The sequence below is a fragment of the Sylvia atricapilla genome, chromosome 3, assembly GCF_009819655.1.
Source record: "Sylvia atricapilla isolate bSylAtr1 chromosome 3, bSylAtr1.pri, whole genome shotgun sequence".
NCBI lineage: Eukaryota > Metazoa > Chordata > Aves > Passeriformes > Sylviidae > Sylvia > Sylvia atricapilla.
The window spans coordinates 36,868,445-36,893,741 of NC_089142.1; the positions used below are offsets into that span (position 1 = coordinate 36,868,445).

The window sequence follows — 25,297 nt, forward strand, 5'->3', positions numbered from 1 at the left end:
TATGTTTCAAATCAGTATTTGATTATTGATCTAAACTCACAGCTGGTGATATTTTGTGCAAAAGAAGTTGACAAAAGAATGTTATTCTTTAATGTAGTCTGGGGAAAAATTCCCTTCCAAATCAAATCCACATTTAAACTTTAAAATAGCTGAGAGACTGAGCCTCAGTCTCTAAAACTGTCCTTTAGATAATGTCTTTCAGATGTAGTTTTACAGGTCACAGTAAAATACCTAAGGAGCAACACAAAATTTCATGAATATAGTCAACTCAAATTTTTGGTATCTATATGCACATTCTAAATCTCTAAAAGGAAACTTAAAATACAAAATTGCAGTAATTTTTGTAACTTTTTAGTGAAGTGCTATTTTCTACCTGAACTTGAACTTATTAAAGCAATGGAAAAATAGAATCAAAGAAATTACTTCTGTACCTGGCATTTCACATTACTTATGCTGTAAGTGTTCATCATGTGTTTTTAGCAACGATTTTATCAAACACACTGATAATCTTGTTATAATTTTTTCTGTAAAACTGATGTGGCAGTTTGTTTTACTATTTTGTTATGAGGTGACAAGAAAGCAAGCTGACAGCAATACTCTTGCAACAGAACAGCAAAGGAGAAAGTTCATGTCAATTAATTGCTGCCATATGTTTTTTAATTACAGTTAAAGAAAATTCAGTAATTTTATGAGGGTTGAACTAACAACTACCTTAACCGGCATTAAATGCATCCATCACATCTTTTTTTTTATGTTTAAAAGCCTATGGACAATAACATTCTGACTAAGAAAAAGCAGTTTTGAAGTAATGTAAACACAAACTTCCTAGAATAAAAAAACACCCACCAAAACAGTAGGAATCTAAAAGTAGAGAACTACCTGTTTTGAAACAAATATATTTTAAATAATTTACTGATGATTGGTGCAAGATAAATAGAACCAAAATTAAGATATTAAGTCTAGCATCATTATCTCCCCATCCAATCTTAGTTACATGTGTTATCTTTTTCACATAGTTACATGTGAAAAAACCAAATTGTTCACAGAATACTAAGCCTGTATTCAATCGTACACTAACATTTCTCCCCTCTTTCTGTATGCTATTTCTATTGTACAAAAGGTTTACACACCCATTTTGTTCATTAGCTAATCCACAAACACCAAGCCAAGCTCCCTGTTAACTGCTGCTTTCCTGCGATGGCTCAGACACTGGTGGGTCACAAGCTGATTATTTGGCCAAGTGTGCGACTATGACCTCTCCGAACTGGGCCCCAGCATCAAGACAGAGAACACAACAGAACTTGTTTTTCAAATTCTGAATCAGCAATGGTATTTGACCTAATACAATATGTGCAGCTGCTTTACTTATATGTGTAAGCAATGCAAGAGGAAAGAGTTTATTTCCAGCGCACAAGAAGAAGGTACTTAACAGCTTTTAAGCATGAGGTCTTAAACCCATGGCAGAAAAAATATAAGATGAATGCTGATAAAATTGCTGTAAATGCAGTGCTTGACAAAAGTCAGATATACGATTAAAATTAACTGCAAAATTAGTAACATTGACATATTACCCAAAATTCTAGAATCTGGTACCTAAACAATTATTTATAAATTACAACTGAAAATATTTTAATGGATAGTGTAGCAAATTAAATTCTAAGGTTCTTTAACAGTTCAGTCATTTCATTTGAGACGATACAAATAAACATCATCAGTCCGTTACATACAGAGATTTGCCATGATCTTATGTAGCACTTGTCCAGAAGAACAGTCTTAATATTGATTAGAACTTTCAATTAACTGCTCTAAACATTTCATCTGTACTAAGCAGCTCTGTATTTCTGAGATTAAGCGTCCTGGTTTAGGTTGGAAAATAATTATGCCCTATGAAATGTGACTTCATAAAGCTAGAAATAATAGTCACAGTTACTATTATTTACTTTTTATGATACATTTTTTTAATATACACAGACTTTGTGTATAGGAAAAAAACAGAAGAACAGAAAAGGTTAAACACATTTCACTTACTTCCTCTGCAACAGCAATGCGATTTCTGTCTGAACTTTCATATATTCTTGTGCCATTTTGCAGTGCTGTTCAAACACAGCCATAGATTCTTTGGAGTTTGGGCATGGTGCTAGAGGCTGAAAATAAATCAGACATGTTAAAGACTAATGAGCTGATATCTTAGTAAATACTGTGTTAGAATGTCTCTGCAGTGTATTTATAACAGTCTTTTAAAAACCAGTAAGCCTTTAAAAATAAGTGTTAAACCATGCCCTGGAAAATATTACTGCACCGATGTCAAAGTTTACTCAAATCTGGAGTTTTTAATCTGACACTTGCCACAAAAAGCAAAGCAATGTTTAATCCCATATACAAAAATAAGGTGTATACAACAATTTGATTCAGTAACGTTCAAGCAAATAATGTCTTATTTTGAGAGTCAAACTCAGCTTACATTTGGTTTTAGGGATCATGTTTCCCAGGGCTTGTTTTTAATAGCTTGATCAAACCTGAGTCAACCAATCTCAGATTACATAATATATTTTTTTAGCCTTGGTCAAAAATTAGACAGAACATAAACCCAGGTAAATATGTGGCACTATATTTTGCAGCCCCAAAGTCACATGTTAGAATGAAATGCAAACTTGAGAATCTAATAAACTGTATTTATTACCTGTAACTGATGATCTAATGTGAGATATGCCATTGGGATGGAGTTATCTGACCCATTGGTCTCTGTAACAATACCAAGAAAATGTTAATGTACTTAAGAAGAGTTGATTCTATTCTTACAGGACAAAAACAAAAAGTCTAAGTAATTTCACAATACACAATCTGAATGTGGATAAGCAGATGGAAATAGCAGCGTTCCAATCCCAAGGCAGATGAATCATTTTGTTTTTCTGATAGTTAAGAACATCAAAAGTATGGTCTATCTTATCAAGAAAAAAAACCAATGGTTATCAACCTACATTTCTAGAAGCCATGTAACAGCATACAGATTTTAAAAATACTATTTTTGTACAGTTTGTGATAATTTCTGTTTATAAAGATTTGCCATTTCATTCTTGTTTATGAAGGATCAGCCAGCCAGCCCATGCATCTAATGACTTTAAAATTAGAAGCTGTGCAAATCAGCTGTGCCAAAATAAAATAAGCACAACCTCCTGCTCAGTTTTGAAACCTGCTCCCAGTGAGGTCTCTAAGTATCTTCCTCATAACATGCTCTAGGGAATCTTCTCTGCTCTGTACAGACACTTTGTGGGTAGCAAGGAACCCAACAACCAGTCTGTCTCCTGGGCATGGCTGCTCTCTTCTTATTCTGCAGTTACCCTGGATTTCTCTGGAGCTTTCACTCCAGATGTAATACGTTTCTGCATTCTTATCTTTCAGTAGCTCACAATCTCGGGATCACAAGGTTACTGTTAAGCTTTAAGAGACACGGGAGTAAAGACACATGGAGAAACTACTGATTTTACAGCCGCATAATTGCTACTGGAGGGTTATATGGAGGAGGGTAGGTGGGAAAAAAAAGGGGCTGCTTACCCATACCCCAAAAGCACCTGCCACAGAGTAGTCGTGGTAGAGAAACTAAGGTGTTGCCCTCAAAGACTATGCTATTTCCAAGAGCAGCTTCAAAAGGAAACAGAAATAAGAGGGTGGGAATGGAGAAAAAGTGGTTAAGTGTATGCTTGTAAGGAAACTGGAAGGTGGTAAAAACAAAAAGGAAAAAGAAAAAGAAAACAACCCTAAAACCAGAGACTTTATCACCATGGTATTTTAAATGCAATCAACATGAGAAGTCCTTCCCTACATTAGACCACTGCCATATATGGACACTGTGAAAATGAAGGAATCATTTCAATGCTTCAAAAATACATCAGCATATGTAAGTGTTTCAGGTGACATTCCCGAGTGTTTCAGCACTGCAGCACAGAACTGCAAGTTTTCCTTGATTGACCAGATTTGGCTGCATCCTTGTTTTATCACTTTGCTTCATTAAATGAAAAATGTAGCATCTTTAACAGAAAACGAAAATTATTTCTCTCTTCAGAAATCTGAACAATTCTTTGTGCATAGCCTACATAAATGTAGCAAGGAAAAAAAATACATATGGCACATTCTGTATTTACCTGAGTATAAGGTGAATGAATGGGCCAGAAGACATAATTGACTTTCAGCTCCAGTGCTGTGCTGCATTTAAGATCAAAAACTTGGCACAAACTTTTGGTTCACTGGTTTACAATTTGCAGCTTTCAGTTCCCAATGAACCCTTCACTTGGTAAGAGCTTGCTTCCAATACAAGGCAGCAATTCCTGTTAATGTTCTCATTGCCTAAAGCAACTCGGAGACCATGCTGCACAAGAGGGCCCAGAGTGGGCTGCAGCAGCGGGCAAGGGCTTGGGGAAGTTGAGTGACAAGGCACTGACTGTGGTCAGGCAAAGCAACAAAGGACAGAAAGAGGAAAACAGAGAAGCAAAACACAAGAAGTGTGTTGTCCTGCCACTAACAAGGGGAAAAAAAAAAGCACATCTTACATAATCACCTTATATTTAGCAAAATGAAAGTGTGTTTGGTAAAAAGCATATGTATATATACATATGCTTGTGCAGGAGTCAGTCACCACATGGGTTTCCATTTTGCAGTTGGTTACAGGAAAAGAGTCTGATCATCCAGATGAAGGGATCACAAGAAAAAGATTACAGAATCTGAGGTACTGTGAGGTAGCATCTTTAGACTAAGTTTAAGTTTGAACATGTACATTTTGGTAACAAAAATGTAATTTTTATTTATATTCTAAAACGGAATTTCTGGGGATCCATTTTTTTCCTGCAGTCCAGAACTGGTTCTTTTCGTAACAGAATGCATTATGACTTTTAAAATCAAATTGAACTATTCAATTATCTTCATTCTTAATCCTATTTCATAACAAAAGAACAGTAATACTGCAGTAAAAGTACTTACTATGTTTCTACAGACACGTGTTAGTGCACTTAAAACCAGCAATTTTGTGTGCACATTTACATTCTGCATAAGCAAAATTACAACAGAGATGGTAAACAGAAGTAACCTACTCCAGCTGATACTCATCTACATAACATTCAATTCCAGATGGCAGAGCAATGAAATTTTTAACTGTGTATTCAAAATACAAACGGACAAGACTAAAATATTCCAAGATGTCTATTCCCCTAATTCCCCAAACCACACTACAGTAAAAAAAACCACTAACAAGATCCTCATTAAATACAACTATCACTGCAATTTACAGTACCTTCTTACAAGCAAAATACTTACAAGTTCATGTAACTTAACAATCTATAAAAAAGTATTCTTAAAGCATCCGTAAAAAACAAGGCAGTAATGTAATGATTGGATTCAAGCAGAACTTAATCATGATCTTAATTTCTTACTTTTATTAATGTCTGAGCACACACCTCATACCACAATCAAATAAATAATTTTATTTTTTTACAGGCAAAAAAATTATATACTAAACAAAGGTTTACCTGCATCATCTGGTGTCCATGGATTACGTGTTGGCTTTTCAGAGGTTGGTCCCGAGGTAGTGATCATTCTCACGCTAGGACTAGATGATCTACTGCTGTTTCTACTCTCCTGAAATGACAAAATAAAACAAAATGACAAGTTAACAGATGATTTTTTGAGAAGTTCATTTATAAGAAAAAAATTGAAGAAGTCTGAACCTATAATCCTCCAAAATACTCTCCCTTCCCAAGCTTTTACCCTGAATGGTCTCCTGTTAGTTTGGTCAACTTTACATGCATTGTAGAGATAATTTCATACCCATTTCTTCTTTACTGTGTAGAAGAAATTGATACGATTTTGCTATTCAGCATAACAAAAAGCAATACTGAACAATGTGTTCAAGATCTTTACAGAAACTCCTAAGTATGTCTAGTGATTTTCACACCATCATTCAGTGAAATCTAGCAGCTCAGTAACATAAAGAGGAAATAAAATTTGTTTCCAACGTTGAATCAATGAATGGAACTACAGGCAATTAAAGGAATACAGCTTAGTAGCTGCACTAGACTACCATGTATTAATCTACAGTTTTCTTCTTGTTCCTTTGTTAACTCAGAGGTTATGTGATTAATCTTCAGAAAACATGAAAAAAGAGCTTAATCAAAAAGGACCAGTCAATTGAAGCACATCAATCAGAAAATGAGCTCATTCTCCTTCATGACGCAAATTAAGAACTAAACCAAAATTCTGAAGGATGTTTTTTCATGTACTGTTTGACTCCTTCAATCCTTTTGTTTACCAAAGCACACAAACATAATAAAGACTTCATTATTCTAAGCTACTATTCTAAGCTACATGTTATTTACAATATATATGTTTCTATTTCACATACCCCCTCAGTGACATTGAATTAACACAGTAAAGGATTTAAGACTGTAAGCACCAGTAAGTTTCTCAGAAAAAAATGAAGTCAAAAGAAAAGATGCTATTAAAATACAACTATTTTCAAGTTGGTATATTTATCATGAAATGATTCATTAAAGGACTCCATTTTTCAAAAGAAGTACTTAAATATACATTAAATAGAAACTGTATTTCTTTATGATTTTATTTCCAAATATCCTTCTTTAAGTTTTAAAATTCAGGATTCCAGCCAATTAACAATCCAAAGAATAACAAGATTCTACACACTGAACATCCATTATTTCAAATGCAGTCTTTCTTCTGTGATGTTGATTAAGCATTTAGTGTTTTGTGTTCATATCTAGAAACAAGACAATAAACTGAAATAATCTGATAGGTATGTTCAAGATGATGGCATCAGATATTTTTAAAAAAATCTTTTGTGTTGGAGTCTTTGCTGACATTAAGTAAGGTTTAAGTTGCTGAGCTATTAAGTATCCTCAGATATGAATAATAAACACAACCTGCTGATGTAAAAGATCAGAAGATAGAGAAAGCAATTGTAACAGTATAAAAGTCCTCTAAACAAAAAGAGATTTGTTGAGTATCTATAGTGGATAGTGAAGGGCACCTGAGAAATATTCTAGTTACAGTAACTTCCCAGTGCTTTACAAGATTGTTTTGATTGACCAACCAAAAAACCATTTCCTTGATACTATTATTTACATGAAAATCAGTAGATATAGAAATGAGGGAATCACATCTGAAGCATAAAAAGCACTATGAAACTGAAGGGAAGTTTCCCAAACTGAACACTGGTTAGATTACAGTGTATGAGTGTGTGTTGAGTGAGATGCTTTAGGCTACCTGGACAGCAGCTCCTCTGACAATTTAGTCCAGATTGCTAAACCAATGTCTGGACTTTAGCAATCAGATTCTGCTACTCCTTCATCCTTGCTTCATCAAGACTTGCTACCAGGTTTCTCTCAAATCATCTTTGCCAGGTGGTCAAACCCACATGGCATTCTTAGCTTCTATATCTCAAAGACTTACAGTCTTGAAAAGTTGGCACACTGAGGAATAATCCTCCCTGAAGTTAATTTTAAATACGCAACACAATTTCAAGTGATCATCATTACTAGTCCTGTTTCCTCATCTCATCTGTGAATTTTATGTTGCTGTGAAAGGGGAGGAAAAAACCCAAATGTGCATCTGTGACAAATTTCACAATCTCATGGACAGAATGATTCATCTGTGTAATATCAGATCCCAAAATTATCCCACTTAACTTGCATGCGTGTGGGTACATACATTCTGACCTTGCTTCTCAACGCTTCATGTCAGTACATGGTTGTCTTTAATATAGTAATTTTTTCACTTCAAAGTAAACCTCAAGAGTTATGAAGGCCCAGTTATGGTTATGACACCCTCTCTCCCCCAAAACACAACAATCCCAAAACAAAACAAAACAAATGCTTAAAAGAGGAAGTAGTTAGTTTTCATATTTATGATAGTACTGTGAAAGATGAGTACAAAAAACCCAAACCAATAAAAGATACACATGCAAGGAGATGGATACTACACTGGGCATCAGATCACAACCTGCAGATCTTGGGTCATTATGCCAGATGTTTCTCAGTATCTGTATAAAACATTAAATTTTGTAAAGACTGCATGCAGCATAAGTAGCAATTTGCTGTGTTCCTTCAAATCTCCAAAAATATTAGTAGTTGTAGTTAAGAGACTGCACATCTGTTTCTATGTTACAAAGGTGTTTAGGCAAGAGCAACAGCACTAGACAGATGACACACTAAATGTTTTGAAGTGCATGTACAGGGAAATAGGCAGAAGAAACCATTTAGTTTCAAAAAAAGAGAAATTAACAGAACATCACAGTATATGAACAGAAACAAATGAAAATGTAGCATCTGACTCTAGAAGGGACAGTTGCACCAGTACTGCTCATGTCCCTAGGAGTAAGGACCAGTCTAAGGTCACCAACGGCTAAAATTTGTGAAAATTCAGACCTAAACGTGTTCTAAACAGTAAATCATTCTAACAGCTGATCCAAAATGGAAAAGCTTTGACCTAGCAAATTTTCCTATCTAAACTGTTGATGCTGAGTAGTACAACCCTCTGCAAAGCACTATTACTGTCTGCTGTTGAGAAGACCAGTAAAAGCAATACCCTGAAGTGCCTTACAACTGAACAACTTAAACACAGTAACTGTGAGCCATACAAGCCACAAAAAAATTCTTCTCAGAGCACACAGACATAAAATAGACATATAATCATAAAATGTACAAAGTGGTCAAATGAAAACAGACAAACAAGTACACAGGACCAAGAGTCTTGGTCCACTCCTTTCAGGTAACCACCCAAACTTTGGTATGTGTATTATTAAATATTTATTTGCATATATATTTTTAATTATATATTGATTAATAATATATATGCATATATTTGAATATTTATATACAAGCCTGGTGTGTTCCTTCACCTTAAGAAAAACTCCATTTTGAATTGGAAAAACCTTTCTAATTAAAACCAGTAGTTGTAACAGAATCATCTTCTATTGACACAGCAGCGATTTTCAGGAAAAATACGTTCAATAAAAATATTTCTGATCAGCTTTACTGTGACAAATAGTTAAAAGTCAGAAAAGAGGCACTCTGGCAATCCTTCAATTTTGAGTGGGATAGGGCCTTTCACGGCCTGGGTGAGGGAGTAGAGGCACATGGGGCCATGGCTGCTTGGTGAAGAAGGCTGTGCCACGGAGTGGGTGTCAGGGAGAATGGAATGCAGGGAAGAAGGATGCTTGCAATGAAGGGAGGGAGGGGGAAGGGGGTTTTCACATTAGAAAGGATAACCTATATATGGTATGGTGCATATGGGGAGACTGGATAAACTGACCAGAGCTATGCCACAAAGACGTTTTTTCTGCTTTGGCTTGTAGATTGCTTACATGGATAGCAGTTCAAAATTTTTAATAAAAAAATCAAGCCACTGAGGTCCAGACCTACAGAAACCCATAAAGATCAATCTTAAGTATTTAGCCATAATTACATTGTGCTCTTTCTTCATTGTTTTCCAATTTTATTTTTTAATATACAAGCATGTGTACATCAAAAGTTAGTGTTAGTTTCAGCAGACTTTTCTATCTCTCCTCACATGAAAAAGGGGATAAACATTTATTATTTGTTTATATGGAGAGTGCAAAAATGTCTTTGAAACTGTGTTTTTCATGCGTGTTAAAATATTGTATTTTCCAGATTTTACCATAATGTTTCCAAAGAAACTGCAGGATAGAACAGATAATTGTAATTCTTCCACTTACATTTGCAATATATACATTATCAGAAGCAAGAACATAAAATGTGACTCTGGTACTTCTACAGAGAAATTGACACAAAACGAAATTTCTGTATCCTTCTGTTCACAAGGACAACTTAGCTAAGACACCCATACAAGCAGTAGAACAGCTTTCAAAGAAAGATTACAATAGTTATTAAGATATGAAGCAAATGATGAAAATCTGAAATATCAACCATTCATTAAAATGAACAGAATGAAAACTTTTAAATAAAAAAGCTATAATTAAATATATTCATACATCAATCAGTGCAATTTGGTATAACTGATGTATTGTCACTTAATTTTCCTCCCAAGTCTTGCATAATTTTAATTTTACAATTAAATGAATAGGCTAAATTAGTCCCTAAATTTTGCATATTATTTCTTTCTAACAAACCTGTCTTCTCTGAAGATATTAAAATGTATTATGTAGACTTGTTATTTTCTGATAGATGTACACAGTAAATTTACTAACACCTACGGGATTGATGAGTTTTCTGTGGCTATCACACTCTGTGAAATTAAAGAAAAATCAAAGGTTATCTCCCTGATAATTACACCCCCCAAGAATTACCACCTACTTTAGGTTATTGCAGTAGGTTGTTTAAGAAGAAAACCTGATGAATATTCTAAGTGCCACTATCCCACACTCAAATAATAGTAGGATCTCAACATTGCCAATTCACACTAAGGACCAAATAGCCTTTGTGAACTATTGAAGCAATTAAAAACACAAATACACAACTGAATGAAGTATTAGCTATACTTTTCTCATTTAAAACTGAAATGTAACTAGGAGCATGTTATGTAGCATAACACTGTTTCTGTTACCATGGCATTTACAATACCACACAAATAGCTATGTTATTATAAAATATATTTTTGAGACAGTATTTTTTTAAACAAAACTTTGTGACAACACCCTGCTGTAACCTGCTGTAAACCTTTCACAAGAAATAGAGAGATATCCCTGTAATTTACTATTCAGGATTCAGAGATTGATAATAATCATTATTATGCCATTTATTATACTGATGCACATGCTTTATATTTTCATGCAGAAAGTGAGTCTCTATATAACTGTTTTACACAATAAGTAGCAATTAGAATTGTTTTCTACATACAGAGAGATGAAAAGGCTTTCCTGTGTAACATGTGCCCTCAGCCAAATTAAGCGGTATACAAAAAAAAAAACAAACGACATAAAAGTGACAAATACTGCATAAGCTATACAGAAAATGCTTCTCATCTGGAGCTCATTCATAGTTACCCTCATGGAATCGCATTTCAATGCAATACAAACAATACTACACTCTGCCAAGCTTCCACATCATTTCTATGAAAGCATCAAAGGTGAAGGTTTCCAGATCAGTTCCCCAGTACCAATTTGGTGCTGACTTTACTGAAAGGCAAAGAAGAGATGAGGACATTACCTGACTGGACTCTGTTCCAGCAACACTAAGATCTTGAATAGATCTGCGCCTCTGCTGTCCGTTTCCTGCTGGGAAAAAAACAAAACAAAAACAAACCAGTGAAATATATTCAGAACAAAATAAGAAGGGTGCGACTGTTGCAGAGGAGCTTGGAATTTGTACAAATCCACAGAGACAAAGTGAGAGAGGGGGAGAGAGAGACAGCTGCAGAATTTTAACTCAAAACATGCTGGCCTGTCCACAAAAAGTACATCCTAATACAATAACCACTCCTACCACATGAATAGCTGCTGCACTCTACTCCACCATCTTCTGTCACATGTATTTGGTCAGGCTTAGTACTCGGGGCAGGAGCTGATGACGACATCTATTTCAAGTGCGTTACGTTATGGGGATTTCTAAAAGCTAAACCGCGAAGATAACAGGCTGCCAGCTTTAACCTGTTGCTCTTTGGCTTGCTCAAGGAACACAGCAAGGACTTCTGCTTGCGTGCCACTCCCCTCAGGAAAACTAAGAAGTGAAAGAGCTTCCTTCTGGTCTCCTGTCTTCTTCACAGGAACAAAACTATGTCCTGTTCTCATGCTCTGAGAAGTGTGAAAAGGGGACCATTCAGCTAAATCACATCTCACCATCAACCTACGAAGCACAATGCTGTAATCTTTTCCTCTTCTCCTTCCACCTGTTTGCAATTATCCACCAGTGACAGCTACATAAAACAGTTTAAATTTTAGCACTGACAAGCAACCAAAGGCATTTTCAGGAAACAAAATCTCCTTAAAAATAAAAGGAGATTATGCAACAGAATCCCCCTGGCTACTTTGATTTTTATTACAGTGATTGTTTATATTATCTTTTGAGAGCAGGTCAGCTGTCCAAAAGGAAACACCAAAATGTCCTGAGTAGCAGCTGACAATGCTCAAAATTCTTGCTCTTAGCTCTGCATTACGTAACTCTGCTACTGGAGGGGAGCATCTGAAATATGTACTGCAGCCGTGGCAGCCCCTTGCCCAATGGCCCTGCACTCAGCCACCAACACAGCTCTTTCAAAGCCCTGCAGAAGGCATCACATTGCTGACCTTTTGGATACTTCTCATTCAGCATCATTCCCACGACCCCAAGCCTATCCTGACACGTGTTTTGAATTGCAACAGTTACTACAAAAATGTAAGACTACTTCATATTGATTATTTAATAAGCCTTTAAGTTTTTTAATGTATGTACCATTACATGTAGGAACACACTACCACAAAACAGCAATACAAAATGTTTAGTGTCACTTCATCAATCTGTCATGTTCTAAAATTTATAGAAGAATAATATATAAGAAACAAGCATATAAGAAAATCAAGCAGGACTCTAAAACAGGAATACACTTTCTGCTCTGACTACAAATGGATTTGAACTGCAATAGTTCTCTGGTCTTGATATTTTGAAATTCAGGGAAACTACATACTTACCTAAGTAAGAATGGCTAAGTTTGTTTAATACTTTGATACTAGGGATCTTGTGAATGACAAATGTATGTCAAAAAGTTTGAACTTGCTAATTTGCAGTGAACTTTTTCACTATGTAATCATTTAACAAACAAGATAATACATTTAATAGAATTATGCGCTGTGGATACTTCATCTGGCTGCCACAGCTCATCTCAATATTCAACATATGTGCAATCCACCCACAACTGATACAAAATTATGTGCACATTTCATTCAACAACATTGTTATAAAATTAGCTCAGCTGAAATAGGCTTGCAAAAATATCTGAAATTCTCATTTCAGATTAGCAACATTTGTGAATTTGAAGAACCCAGCACATGTGTTGCTGAAATATTAGAACATGGCTGCCAAAATGTTAAAATAATCAGGGTGGGGTGCAAGAAAGAAAAGAAAATGCCTTGCGGGAAGTGAAGGGGCGGGGGGGAAAGAGGGGCCAAAACTACTGTTGTAAAAAATGAACACCTTTAAATGAAATATTTTCAAGTTAGTAGCATGAGGGAAGAGCAAGCTCTACTAGGCAATGCCATTTTAATTAGTATAATACTGCAGACATCTGGCAAATAGCTTCAACAAGGCAGAAACAGACTACGAATCAACAAATACTTATTGCTCCAGATTCAAGACAAATTTCAGTTGAAAAATATACTATACAACACAACAAAAATATTTATTTGAAAAGACCATGGGTACATTATGTTTTCCTCTCCCAGTTTTGATCTTGTTCTTACCTCTATGTCTATTAAAAAAAAAATTCCTTATTATAAAAACTAAGAGATTTGTACATAGACAGAAGTTAATCCACACTAACTTGATGCACAGTGTCAGGCTTTTGGAGGTTTACAGGATTTTAAGATTAAAAAGCAAATGTTACAAATATACTTCATGGCCTCAGAAAAACCCATTTCACGTAGAGTGTTTATTTTCTAAAATTAAATTCTAAAGGAACAGGAAACTTCCATCATGTCCTGCCCACATACTCTAGGCAAAAATAAATTGTACAGCATATTAAGCTTTTGATCACCACCCCCACCCAACCGCCAAATATCCAGACCAGCTATGACCTCTTCTCCCTGCCCTTTAGTAGATACTTGCATCTCCTTTTACACTTTCTTATTTACTCACAGCTCTCTCTCTTCCTTACACACCTACAGGGCTCAAGCCTCTCTCACAGTGCAGGATGATCAGTGACTGTAACAATGCTATAAGACATTTTGAAGAAGTTAAAACATTGATCTGATTTCCAGAAGAATGAAGTGATCTGGGAAGACAAGGGCAGGATTTCTGGCACACACCAATTTTAAAAGTAGATAGAAAAGCTACAGATCCACAGCATCCATAATTCCTATCCACCTTCTAAAGACCCCCTACAGAATGTGTCTATCTTGAGTAATCATTTATGCAGTGTCAATGCTATAAAAATTGTAACGCTGTGGCAACATTTCAGATGACAAAATTACAAAGCCAAATGCACACATGCTAAATGCACGAGATGTCTAACATTGCCAGTGAAGAGAAGCATGCTTGTAGGTATATTTGCTAGATTCTGCTTGAACAGCTTCCATCAAAAAATATACAAACTAGAATTCAGATTTTTTTTGTTACTTTAAACATGAAGATACTTAAACCTTTTGTACTTACTAAGGTTTATATTTTTTATATATGAATATGTATATAAAAATGAAGTCAGTGCTTATAACCTATACTATACATGCTATAAATGAAAAAAAAAAGAATTGATACATCACTAGGCTATCTGGTTGCTGTATACCCCTAGTGCAAACTCATTTGCTAAGTTGTTACACAAAGGAGGAATTATTTGACCCATTTTTCAGTTTTTAGGTAAGCTAGAAACACAAAATAGCATCTTAAATGAACAAATAGTTCTATTCACCCTTATTGTACTTATTTAGAAAGAAGAGCAAATATATTCTAAAAACTTCCCCTTCTGCCAATATTTTACCTTTAATTGATAAAGTATGTATTTTACGACCTTGGAAGAATAATCAGTTCATGGCTGAAATGCAGTTGAGGCAACACATTACGAAAACCCCCAATGATAGCAGATGTAGTACTCATACTTCCAAAATAGCCCTGGCCAAAGCAGCTGACTCACGGTAACATGCCTGCCTGGTGCTTCCCCTCCCCGGGCAGCAGCTGCTCTACCATGTGCTCAGCACAACTCCAGGCAGCAGCACAGATCGGCTCTTGTGCAGCTCCAAGGACAGGGACGAGCTGCTTGCCCCACCGAGGGAAGAGCCCAGGGAAATCCGGAGGAACTGGGTCTGTGGCAGAAATACTACGGAACATAACTGGGTGGGATTGAGATGGTGGTGATGTTTGGGGGTATTGGAAGCTTAGGGGTCTAGAAAGCAAAAAGTGTTTAGAGGCCAGAACTGAGAGCCTTGTGCTGAGAGAGTAAAGAAAGGAAACAAGTGAGAGATATACAGATGAATATAATTGGTTTACTGGGCAGATGATCACATTCTGTCATGTAATGATTAATCTCTTTTTTTTCTGGCTTTGGGATTATTACTGGAAAGCCATTCTGACAACCAAAAAATTTTCAATATAAAGCCCAGATTTATTTGCAGACATATTTTTTCTGTAGCACCAATACTGTCTTTTAGCTTAAGTAGTTCTCTCTTGCTAATTTTCAGCTGCAGATTCATCTATAGAAAATATTCATTCTTAGCTTTCATTTTGTGGGCTACAAAAAGCCAGGATTTCAGATTTGTTTTTATACTCTCTATACCCCTCTTCCCCTAGTAACTCTCCTTCATATTATTTGAGTGCATGTATGTTTCTTTTATATGGCTGACCAGAACAGTATGTTCAATTCCTGATTCAAACTCAATAAGGGCCACTAATAATGTCAGTGCTTCTTTATCTTTCCTGGAAATGAATCTTATGATTTCACAGTTTTTCACAAGTACGTTAGATTCGTGGCGCATACTGCCTGGGATTAATCTGCATGCATGTGCTATGGTCCCAAGGCATCTTGTTAATAGAAACTGTTGTTAGAGCATGACGCTGGATTTTACCCTGTTTCTATTCAGTCAGAGCAAAATTCTCTCTTTGTGATACTCTAATCCTCCCCTTAAAGAATAGTTGCTTCTGATAAAACATTAACAGAGAATTTTTTTATTATTATTACTCATTTGACTTAAATACATTAGGGAGTAAATGTTGAGAAACTCATTAATATGCTTGCTCCAACCCTACCTCTTGTTTTATTTCTACAGGTTTCTATTTCTTTCATATGTATTCCAAATTATCTCAAAATTCCCATCCTGTCAAGTTCAATTAAAATAGACCAGGTGTAGAATTTTTAATGACTGTCTTTGCCTAACTAAGAAACCAATAGATTGGTACAGTCTGTTTTGTGAAAACAACATGGTATTTTATTTCACTGACTGCATCATTATTGCCTAAAAGTTTCAAGGTTTCTTGGAAGCTTCAATGTTGGTATGGGCAGATAGTATATAGAGACAAAGGGCACTCATTAGCTTCTAGAGCTTAACCACCAGACTCTCGTCATGAGTTAACACTGAAACTGGAGAAATGTCTTCACTTTCACTTTCCTTGCTTTCTCAGGATTTCATTTCTGCCAGTGCAGGCCAGGACCACTTGAAAGGTACAGTGGAAAGCTACTCTAATAAACTTTTTTGCTGATTTGTTAGCCTCAATGCAGAGAGGTTTTCTTTTTATGTGTGCTATTGCTCTTTGGAATCTACTTTTTCATATTCTCTATTTTTATTGTAACCTTCAATAAAGTTATTTGAAAGAAACTTTTGTACAAAATTATCTTTTGCATTCAACTTTGTAATACCTAACAATATCAAGATTTACAAGGAAACTTCCTCAGATGACAGAAATTTAGAATAGGAGTGCCACAGTTTTTAATGGATTTCTAGATACTGTCACTTGCATTTCCTGCCCTTGACATATCATTTTGAAGTGACCTGCATACTGTAAATGGTATGCCTATCCAGTTTGGGAAGGATTATACTTATTTTTAGGCTTTGAGAAGTATGAAATGGAAGAAAGAAAAACATCATTCTACTAACTAGAGAAAAGACTTGGGATACATGAGAATTATTCATTAAAGTCTCAAATGATATTCCCATCCATGGTGCCTGATTATAATAATTTTTTTCCAATTAGAAGCCTCTCCTAGTAATTTTGGTTTGCATTAACTTAAACACAACAGCAATACCTCATGCACACACATTTTAGCCCTAGAAAAGCGTAGTCAAATATAAGAATTACAGAGAATGTTAATGTTTTAATTCCAAATATCGCATGGATTTAAGGTTCTGTACATAATTTATCTTAGTTTTTTGTTCTACTATTATCTGATTAAAAATGGGAGCCTAAACACAACAAAGGTCAGGGCAAAACAATTACCTAGACAAGAATTTTTCAATTAAGGTCCATTTTCACCAAATAGTACAAGACTGCATATTTAGTTTTCCTCTGTAAGAAGACTGAACATCAAGATCGTTAAGGGAAAAAGACTTTTATCAGTAGAAGTAAATTTGAATTAGAAGACTGAATAATTCACTGATATAAGTAATAAAATATCATGCTCGTCTTTACCGAAGCATTATGAAAAATTTAGTGGGATAATTTCTGGGCCTGTCCTAAAGCAACTGGAGCAAGAAGTATTTTAGCAGTCTGATCATTATTCCAGCATCTTAACCAATTGACCCGTTCACCTGGTCTGCGATACCTGGTATGATGATCTCAGGGACATCCAGAATGTTGCCAAATGAAGCAGTTTTACGATGGCCTCGTTTAGGCTTGGAATAGGCTGAAAAAATACACATATACAATACACATGCAAAACACTAAAATGGCAAGAGCAAAATTATTAAATTCCTAATACTGCATTGTTCATATACTTGGTTAAACTAGAGTTCATGCAAAAATGTGTCATGCAGAATAAACTGCATTGCCTTCCACTCATGCTTACACATAGTAAAGCAACTGTTAAAAAGCAAAAAATGCAGAACTAGCCATCATAACAACACGGTGTAATTAGTTATAGTTAGCAACACAAAAGTCAAACACAGAAAGCAGCATGGCAACACAGAAGGGAAAACCAAATGTAATTAACCAAACAGAGAACAAATTAAATTATTTCAGTTCACCTGTATATTCAGAAAAAAATCTTGACTGCCTGAACTTAACTAACATTTTCTTTTTAGTGTTGGGTACAGACTATTTTATTAAAAAGTTTAATAGCTACATACTTCCGTTTCTTTAAATTACCTCCTTTCAAAGCAAATCCCATCTACCTCTGAAAAAATGCTTACTTTATTACATTTGAATATAATTCCTGCCAGTTACTCTTTTATCCTACTAGTGAAGATTTTTTGTTTTGAAAACTAGATGTAACTACCAGCTTTTTCATTTTTGAATAATGTTCAAGAAATGTTATACACTTTGGAATAAAACCTAATAATTTTTTTTTTATTTCACCATTTCTATAGTTTAAGATAAATTGTTCCGTTTCAGAGAAAAATCTGAATACATTTCCCAGAGGAAGAACACTGTAGTATATTCATCTCACTAAGTAATGGTGATGTGCATTACATGATTTACTCTTACATTTAATCTACAGGACGATGGAACAAGATTAAGTAATTTTCAACCTGATTTAACAACAGCCAAATCCTCACCCAGCCATACAATTTTTTTTCAGGTTCACAGCATATTATTTCTGTCACAGAGTAAACAAGATTAAAAAAAGAAACGAAAGCAAAGACAGTGTTGTTTCACCACTTTTTGAAAAAGTTATGGTCAGATGTGCTTGACCTCATTTCTCATAGTCCACTACTGCATGAAATGATTTCACAAAAAAATACCCAAAGAACCCCAAACCAAAAAATAGTATGTTCAATATGTACTTTTATTTAAAGAAAAAGAAACCCTACAATTGTAACAAAAAAGACCCCATAAAGCCCTTAGATTATTCTGAATAGTAATTATTATTTCAGAGTGATGTACAAGAAGACAAACTAGGAAAATTAAAAACTCATACAAAGGAGGCCCAGGTTATCTCTGCTAATGTCAGAAAGTTACATTAAGAATGTCAGTGACCAAAGTGAGTCCTGACATGTTTTAAAATAAAAACAGTATGGTGTTATTACCAGGTAAGTACACAGCTGCCTTCTGTGTTAAGAAACCTTTAGAGATATTCAGGGTGAGATGTACTACACAGTCATCCAGTCAAAGACTGACAATACAAAAGACAGATTTTGGAATAGGGCTTTAAAATAAAAACATGAAAATAAAAAAAATTTAGGGCAAGGTAAATATTATTTCAGTACCTCAGTATTTAGTAAAACAAGATCCTGGAGTAATCATAACACAATGAACAACAAAAATGAAATAGCCATGGTGCACAAGAAAGCCAGAATTTTGATACATAATTCCTTATTAATTGCAGCTATTTGGCTACCCTAATTTTCATATTGGTAGAAAAATACTCAAACAGCTAAATAACCCTGAACTAACCAAAGTAATTTTGTTTAATTATATAAATCTGTGGTTATATGCCATAACACAAAAAACTTTCATATATGAAACTTAAAGCCAGAAGTTTACACATATTAGCAAGCAATATCTTTGATGAAGAAAAGAGACAAGAAAGTGTTTGCCAAGTGTACACATTTTTATTAATTCACTCTTCTGGGATGAATCAAAATTGCTTTCACCATAAAATTATGTATTTATACTTACAGATAAATTCTAATTGTCTCAAAAATTAAGGGTGTAGAAATTACAGTTTCTATCTGAAGGAAACCTGGCAAAACACCTGTAGCTGTTTTTTTAACAAAAGACAATGCTTCCTTAACCTGGTGAATAAAATCTAATCACGTTTCTCATTCTGAAATCTGTAAAAGTAGATTTTTGAACTTATTTGGGCACATGCTGAACTTCAAGCCTACCTCTTAATTTCAAAAGTATTACAGAGATAACCCTGGAGTAAATGTTATAAAAAGGAGAAAGTTGTGCATTTGGAATAGGACTCATATTTAGAAATCTCATAATGCATTTTTAAGAAGGTAAAAATCTATTTCAACAAGATCTCTAAAACTTTTCAAATACTCAATTAAAATACTCACTCTTGATGAGTGTATAACCATAAATAAAGGCAGTTTCACCCCACAATTAATAAAGGACAATCAAGACTACAGCAATAGCTTAGAGTATTTTCATATGGCTACTGTTGTCAACTTTCTGTAAGACTATGCATGTTTTACATTTTCCTTCTTCCTTCCTTTCTTTCCAATTCCTTAGTCTACTCCCCAAATATCATTAAATTTTACCTGTGATGGAAGCTATCCTTGCTTCTATTTCAGACATGTCAGCACTCATCCTTTTGGCTTCTCCAGCAACAAGGGCTGATGGTGGTCGTGCACGAACATCTGACAAGCTCTCAACACTGCTCCCACGAGATGGGGGTAAGCTCAAGCGGCCAGGATCACCCTGTTTAACAGTCACATTTGGTGAACAGAAAATTCTGCAGAAGCCCCTCCATAATATGCACCAGTATGTTCCTACAATGTGCATTTTCAAAGTTACAAGATTTCAAATTTATAACACAATAAATGGCAAAAATTTAATATTGGTATATACAAATGAAATATCTGCAGCTTTGAAAATAATCTAACTTCACACAGATAAAACAATCACGAGAATTAGGCCAATGTAAGAGAATCTTTGTATTTTTGCATTCTACTTGAAATAAACCAAGGTATTTTCAAAATTCACCTAAATGTTTAATCCTTTCATGTCATACTAATATTTAGGTTATAAATTAAAGCAGCAATTTTCAAAGTTATCTTTTTAATCTAATAAATCCCTTTAAATACCATGAACCGTTTTTTACATTTCATTGCAGATCTTACAGGAGCCTTCCAGTTTACCTTTTTGGAATCATACAACGTTTTTCTGTCCCTTTTCATATAACTATAACTAACTGGATCAAAATATTGCACTGTTTTGAATGAGGATACAGGTTTCAGAGCAGATGCAACACTTACAACCCATGTCCATTTTGTTGCTATGGCTCAAAATTACACAGGTTGGCTTACCGGCTGCTTGGCTGTATTTTTGATTTGCTGTGCCAATTTTGATTCCAAACGTTTAATAGTGTCATTGGTAGAAGCTCCTTGGAAGTCACTTGGTTCCATGTTAGCATCGCTCTTGTTACTGGTGTTTGTCGAAGTGATGTCCATGAATGAACCTAGAAACCGGGAACAATGAAAAGCATTTGAGAATGTTCACTAAAAATATTGAAGGGCATCTCTTTCCAGGAAAGCTCTCAGAAGTCTGACTTGCCTTTAAAGCAACACTTTTGAAAACTTATAATGAAAGATCAGTTGCAAGACTGCTCCAGAGTAATTAGTATAAGAAGCATGAGGAGTGGAAAAAAAAATGCAACTAAATAATATGATAACATTCTGAAGTCAATCTTCACCTCTCTTTGAAATTGCTAGGGTAGCTGTTGTTATATTAACAACACAACAGCAACCTCATTCACAATTAATGACAAAGACTATCATTAACTATAAAGGAGCACAAATACCTGAAAAATATCAGCCAACATATATTCACAGTTTGAAGTGAAAAATTATGGCTTAAAATCATGTGCTGAGAGGTGGAGAAAAACTAATAACGTCAGTGAAATGCTAAAGCTGGAAAGATTTTGTTAATATAAAGCTCACAAAATTGCAAAGTAGCCACTGAGGCTTTATCCAAAGTAGCAGCAATTTCTTTGGACATAAAAAATAATCCAACCAAGCAGAGGAAGCTGAAGACATGTAAGATTAAAAACTACTTAAATGGAAAAAAGGTACTCTGAAACAATGAGGAAATGAAATCATCTTTTTCTTTTATTACTAAAAGGATTTCTTTGAGGGCAAAACTACCTGAAAGTCTAGCCCATGTTTTGTTCCATCTACCTTTTGAGTGATTTTTTGCACTTATTAAATGACTGTATTTACTACAACTTATCATAAAACAAATGCAAGTTTAAAGTGTGGAGATTGCAACTTAAAGCAGGTGCAACTTTCAAGAATAGTGAAAAATTTTAAACTGACAACTCCTAAACATTACATATGAGCTAATGGTGTCAATTGCTAGCAACATTCATGAGGAAAAAATGGAGACATTGAATATGGGCATTTGGAGATAGCTTTTATTATAAGCTTTTTCTTCAACACAACCATTTTCTTCAGCAAAACCATTTGACTGAGAACACTAAATATGATGTGGTATGAGGCTTTAACAAAATAAATAAGGTCTGCTGATGCTTAAGATTTTGGAAATCTTTTCCATTTTGAGTTCAAAATCAATGTAAAAATGTGCTTTATAATCTATCTGCATCATTTCATCTTGCTGTTCTTCTCTAACTTACACAAATATACCTGTGCTAGTGGCAGAGTTGCTTTGGCCTTCATCTGAATACTGGCAAGGATACTGCAGAGGTTCATCAGCTCCTGGAAAGTACTGTGAAAAAGCAGTAATTATTTGATAAAAAAGTAATTAACAACTGTCTTTAAATTATTTAAATAGTACCTAAGAAGTGCAAAGTATGTATTACATTTATAACAATTTATTTAGAAGATAAAGGAATGCAATTATTTTTAATAATTTAATACATTAGATACACCTTTGTTTATTTTTTGAAATTTATTATGAGTTATTATACTCCTCCAAAGATGGTGTATATATATTAAAAAATACATATAAAAAAGACAAATTATTTCTCTTCTCTACTACAATAACTTGGTAATTTTTGTCAAAAAGAGAGAGGCAAAAGAATATATGCAAGCCCACCTTTGGAGTGGGATGAAAAGCATACCTTTTGTAAACCAATTTCCCAGCTTAATAGTTTAAGAAATGATTAAAATACTTAAATAAATTTTTATACCCGCATCAAGTGTGTCATTATTTTAACGATTTCCTCCATGGACGGCCGCTGTGAGGGATCCTTGGACCAACAGCGGGTCATTAAACTCTCAATTGGTTTAGGTAAATTTTTGATCAGTGGTGGCCGAGTACCTGCAATTGAAATTAGAAAACACCCTTACATTTTTTAAACAGACTTGGAAACAACTGAGTGTCTGATCTCTCTCCAGAATTTTAATAAATAAAGGAAAATGCAGAGTTAATTGTAGTCTGGATGAACTGGCTTGTACTTAATGTTCTCTCTTACAAAGACTGACAAGAAAAGTTCTGTGCACTACACAGCAGCAGTAGAAAAAAAATTTAACTTTTCCTTCAGTACATGTTTAAATACATTCACTGACTATGTAATACAGCATATTACAAAGGCTAATGAAATGTTACTTCTTTCTGAAGAATAAAGTCCTAGGCCAAACTGGGAAGCAAGTAATAACAGTCTTTGCTTCCTAATGCTGTATTCACAAGAAAAATATGAAAAACAAACAAGCAAACAAACAAAACCCCCCAAACCAAAACCAAAACCAAAAAACCACACCCCTGCAAAAAACCCCACACCCCAAAAATCTAAAAAACCCCAAAAAACAAAAAAAAAACAAAACAAACAAACAAAAAAAAAGAAAAAAAACACAAAAAACCCCAAACTAACTCAGAAGTCTTATAGTATCTTTAAAACCTGATTTTTCTCCTAAAGACATCCTGAAAAATTATTAGGCACTGGAACTACCAGTTTTGTGTGACTTTTTCACAGCCTACACTCATTTTTAATAACATTTTACTTCAATTATTGTATAACTATTCAGCTGGTTTTTGCTTCAAGTTTCTCCTCTTACTATAATTTCAATGAGAACAGTTAATGGACAACCAGTTGTGTTTGATATATGAGACACGGTGATGGTTTGCAAAGAAAGCAGTAAGTATTTAATAATATATTCAACCGAACAAGTAATACATGAAGTAAGAATGCCACAATAGTTTTAAGAAGAGATGAAGTGCACTAACACTTCCTTCTGAAGAAGGAAAAAGAAAATGGGAAAAGATAAAAAAGATACAATTTTAAAGCAAAAGTAGGTTTAGATAGGGAATTTTCAAGTATTTCAAGTCCCACACCTTACTGAGGCTTCCTGATTTACCACTAGATTTTCACTCAGTTTTACAGTTAATGCTTTTATGCAAGGCACTTATCACTCTTAATCTCAATGTCCAATGTCCTTGAAAAGCTGGAGAATCTCATTCTTCATTCAAAAATGGTATTTGCAAGCATCTCTCTTTGTGCATTATTAAGACTATAATATTAATTGACTCTATCACTATCTGCCCTATTCTCTTCTTTGAACAGGATATGCCTGTGCTCACCTTATGCTTCTATCATTTACTACTGAAGCAATGACACTTGGGCAGAGTACCAGCCTTCAATGCCTGTTAATTTTTTCTTCCAAAAAGTTGGTGCTTGCTTTGATGTTGTCTCTCACAAATGGCAGAAACTCTTTGCAGACATTCACTGAACTATTTCACTATCATTACTTTATTACTCAAAAAACCTGTTTTGCCACGGTACCTAAAAGCACAGCAGTAAAAAAGTTACACCTCTAACCTGAAGATACTACAGTCTACTACACTGACCAATGTTACACCACTGCTTTAAAGAAAGCAGTCCATTTGAACACAACCACTGTATCCTGTTCATAGTCTAAGCTCCTGAAAATCTGTTCTGTTTAGTACCTAGCACAGCAGAGCACTGCTCTATGAGTGCAGGTACCTAGATATAAAGGTAAAACCATTCAAACCCCCAAAAGAACCCCAAACCCAAAACACCACAGATGAAAAACAAAAGTAACATTTGTAATGACTAATGGCCATGAAGGAGGTCTCAAAGCTTCTTACATTTCTAAACACAGATTAAATTACGTAAAATTGCACATTTCTTGTAGATGGTTCAATTAAAAAAAATAAAAGAAAGACAATGTAGCTAATAAAATCATCATTCAGCCAGGTAGCAGGTTTTTCTCAGATTGCTTTTAAAATGGAGTGTTCTAATAACAAGGAGACAGCTCCTTATCCTTCTTTGTTCCCTTCTTTGTTCATAGACCAGTTACAAGCACTGCTGCAGCCAAGTAACTCAAGACCCACACTGACACAAAAGTGGCAGTGTCTAACTATTTAGTCTTTGTGACAAAAACACATATTTAATGAAGCACAGAATAGAGACACTAGTACAGTACTTACACAAACAAGAAACACTAGGACTTAAAGCTGTACAGCTAAGAGCATGTAGCAAATTTATAGGTCATATACACAACTTCAAATGTATCATTTTTCAATGAAATAAAAGTTGAAAAGTATTTTCAACTCACCATTGTGAACTGCCCACATTATTCGGAAAGCTGGACCACCAATTTCATCAAAAGGTTTCCTACGGGTGATTACCTCCCAGAGAATAATACCCCAACTGAAAACGTCACATTTTTCACTGTAATTGCTACCTGGAAGAAAGCCATCAATATAATTTGACTCTTTTCTTTGTAACACATTAAAAAGATATATAGTTTGAGCAGATCACAGAATCCAGGCTGTAAAAGAGCTCCAAGATCACTGAATCCAACCTTTCACTAAACACCACAATGTCAACTAATCAA

The 25,297-nt window shown here is 34.8% G+C and overlaps 1 protein-coding gene across 6 annotated transcripts in view; it reads right to left on the bottom strand.

Annotated features, from left to right (window-relative positions):
• Positions 1–25,297, bottom strand: part of MAP3K7 (mitogen-activated protein kinase kinase kinase 7) — a 48,196-nt gene that overhangs the window by 3,126 nt on the left and 19,773 nt on the right. For 2 of the 6 annotated variants that reach the window (XM_066315144.1, XM_066315148.1), the window contains 10 exons: positions 25,016–25,144; positions 22,630–22,760; positions 22,124–22,205; positions 20,789–20,940; positions 20,021–20,180; positions 17,416–17,496; positions 11,187–11,254; positions 5,517–5,625; positions 2,681–2,742; positions 2,029–2,144 (listed from right to left, as the gene is read on the bottom strand). In XM_066315144.1, the coding sequence (XP_066171241.1) occupies positions 2,029–2,144; positions 2,681–2,742; positions 5,517–5,625; positions 11,187–11,254; positions 17,416–17,496; positions 20,021–20,180; positions 20,789–20,940; positions 22,124–22,205; positions 22,630–22,760; positions 25,016–25,144 (1,090 nt within the window). Of the gene's footprint in view, positions 1–2,028; positions 2,145–2,680; positions 2,743–3,552; positions 3,642–5,099; positions 5,143–5,516; positions 5,626–11,186; positions 11,255–17,415; positions 17,497–20,020; positions 20,181–20,788; positions 20,941–22,123; positions 22,206–22,629; positions 22,761–25,015; positions 25,145–25,297 lie in introns of all 6 variants that reach the window. The other 4 variants (XM_066315149.1, XM_066315145.1, XM_066315147.1 and 1 more) reach the window with 4 other exon arrangements.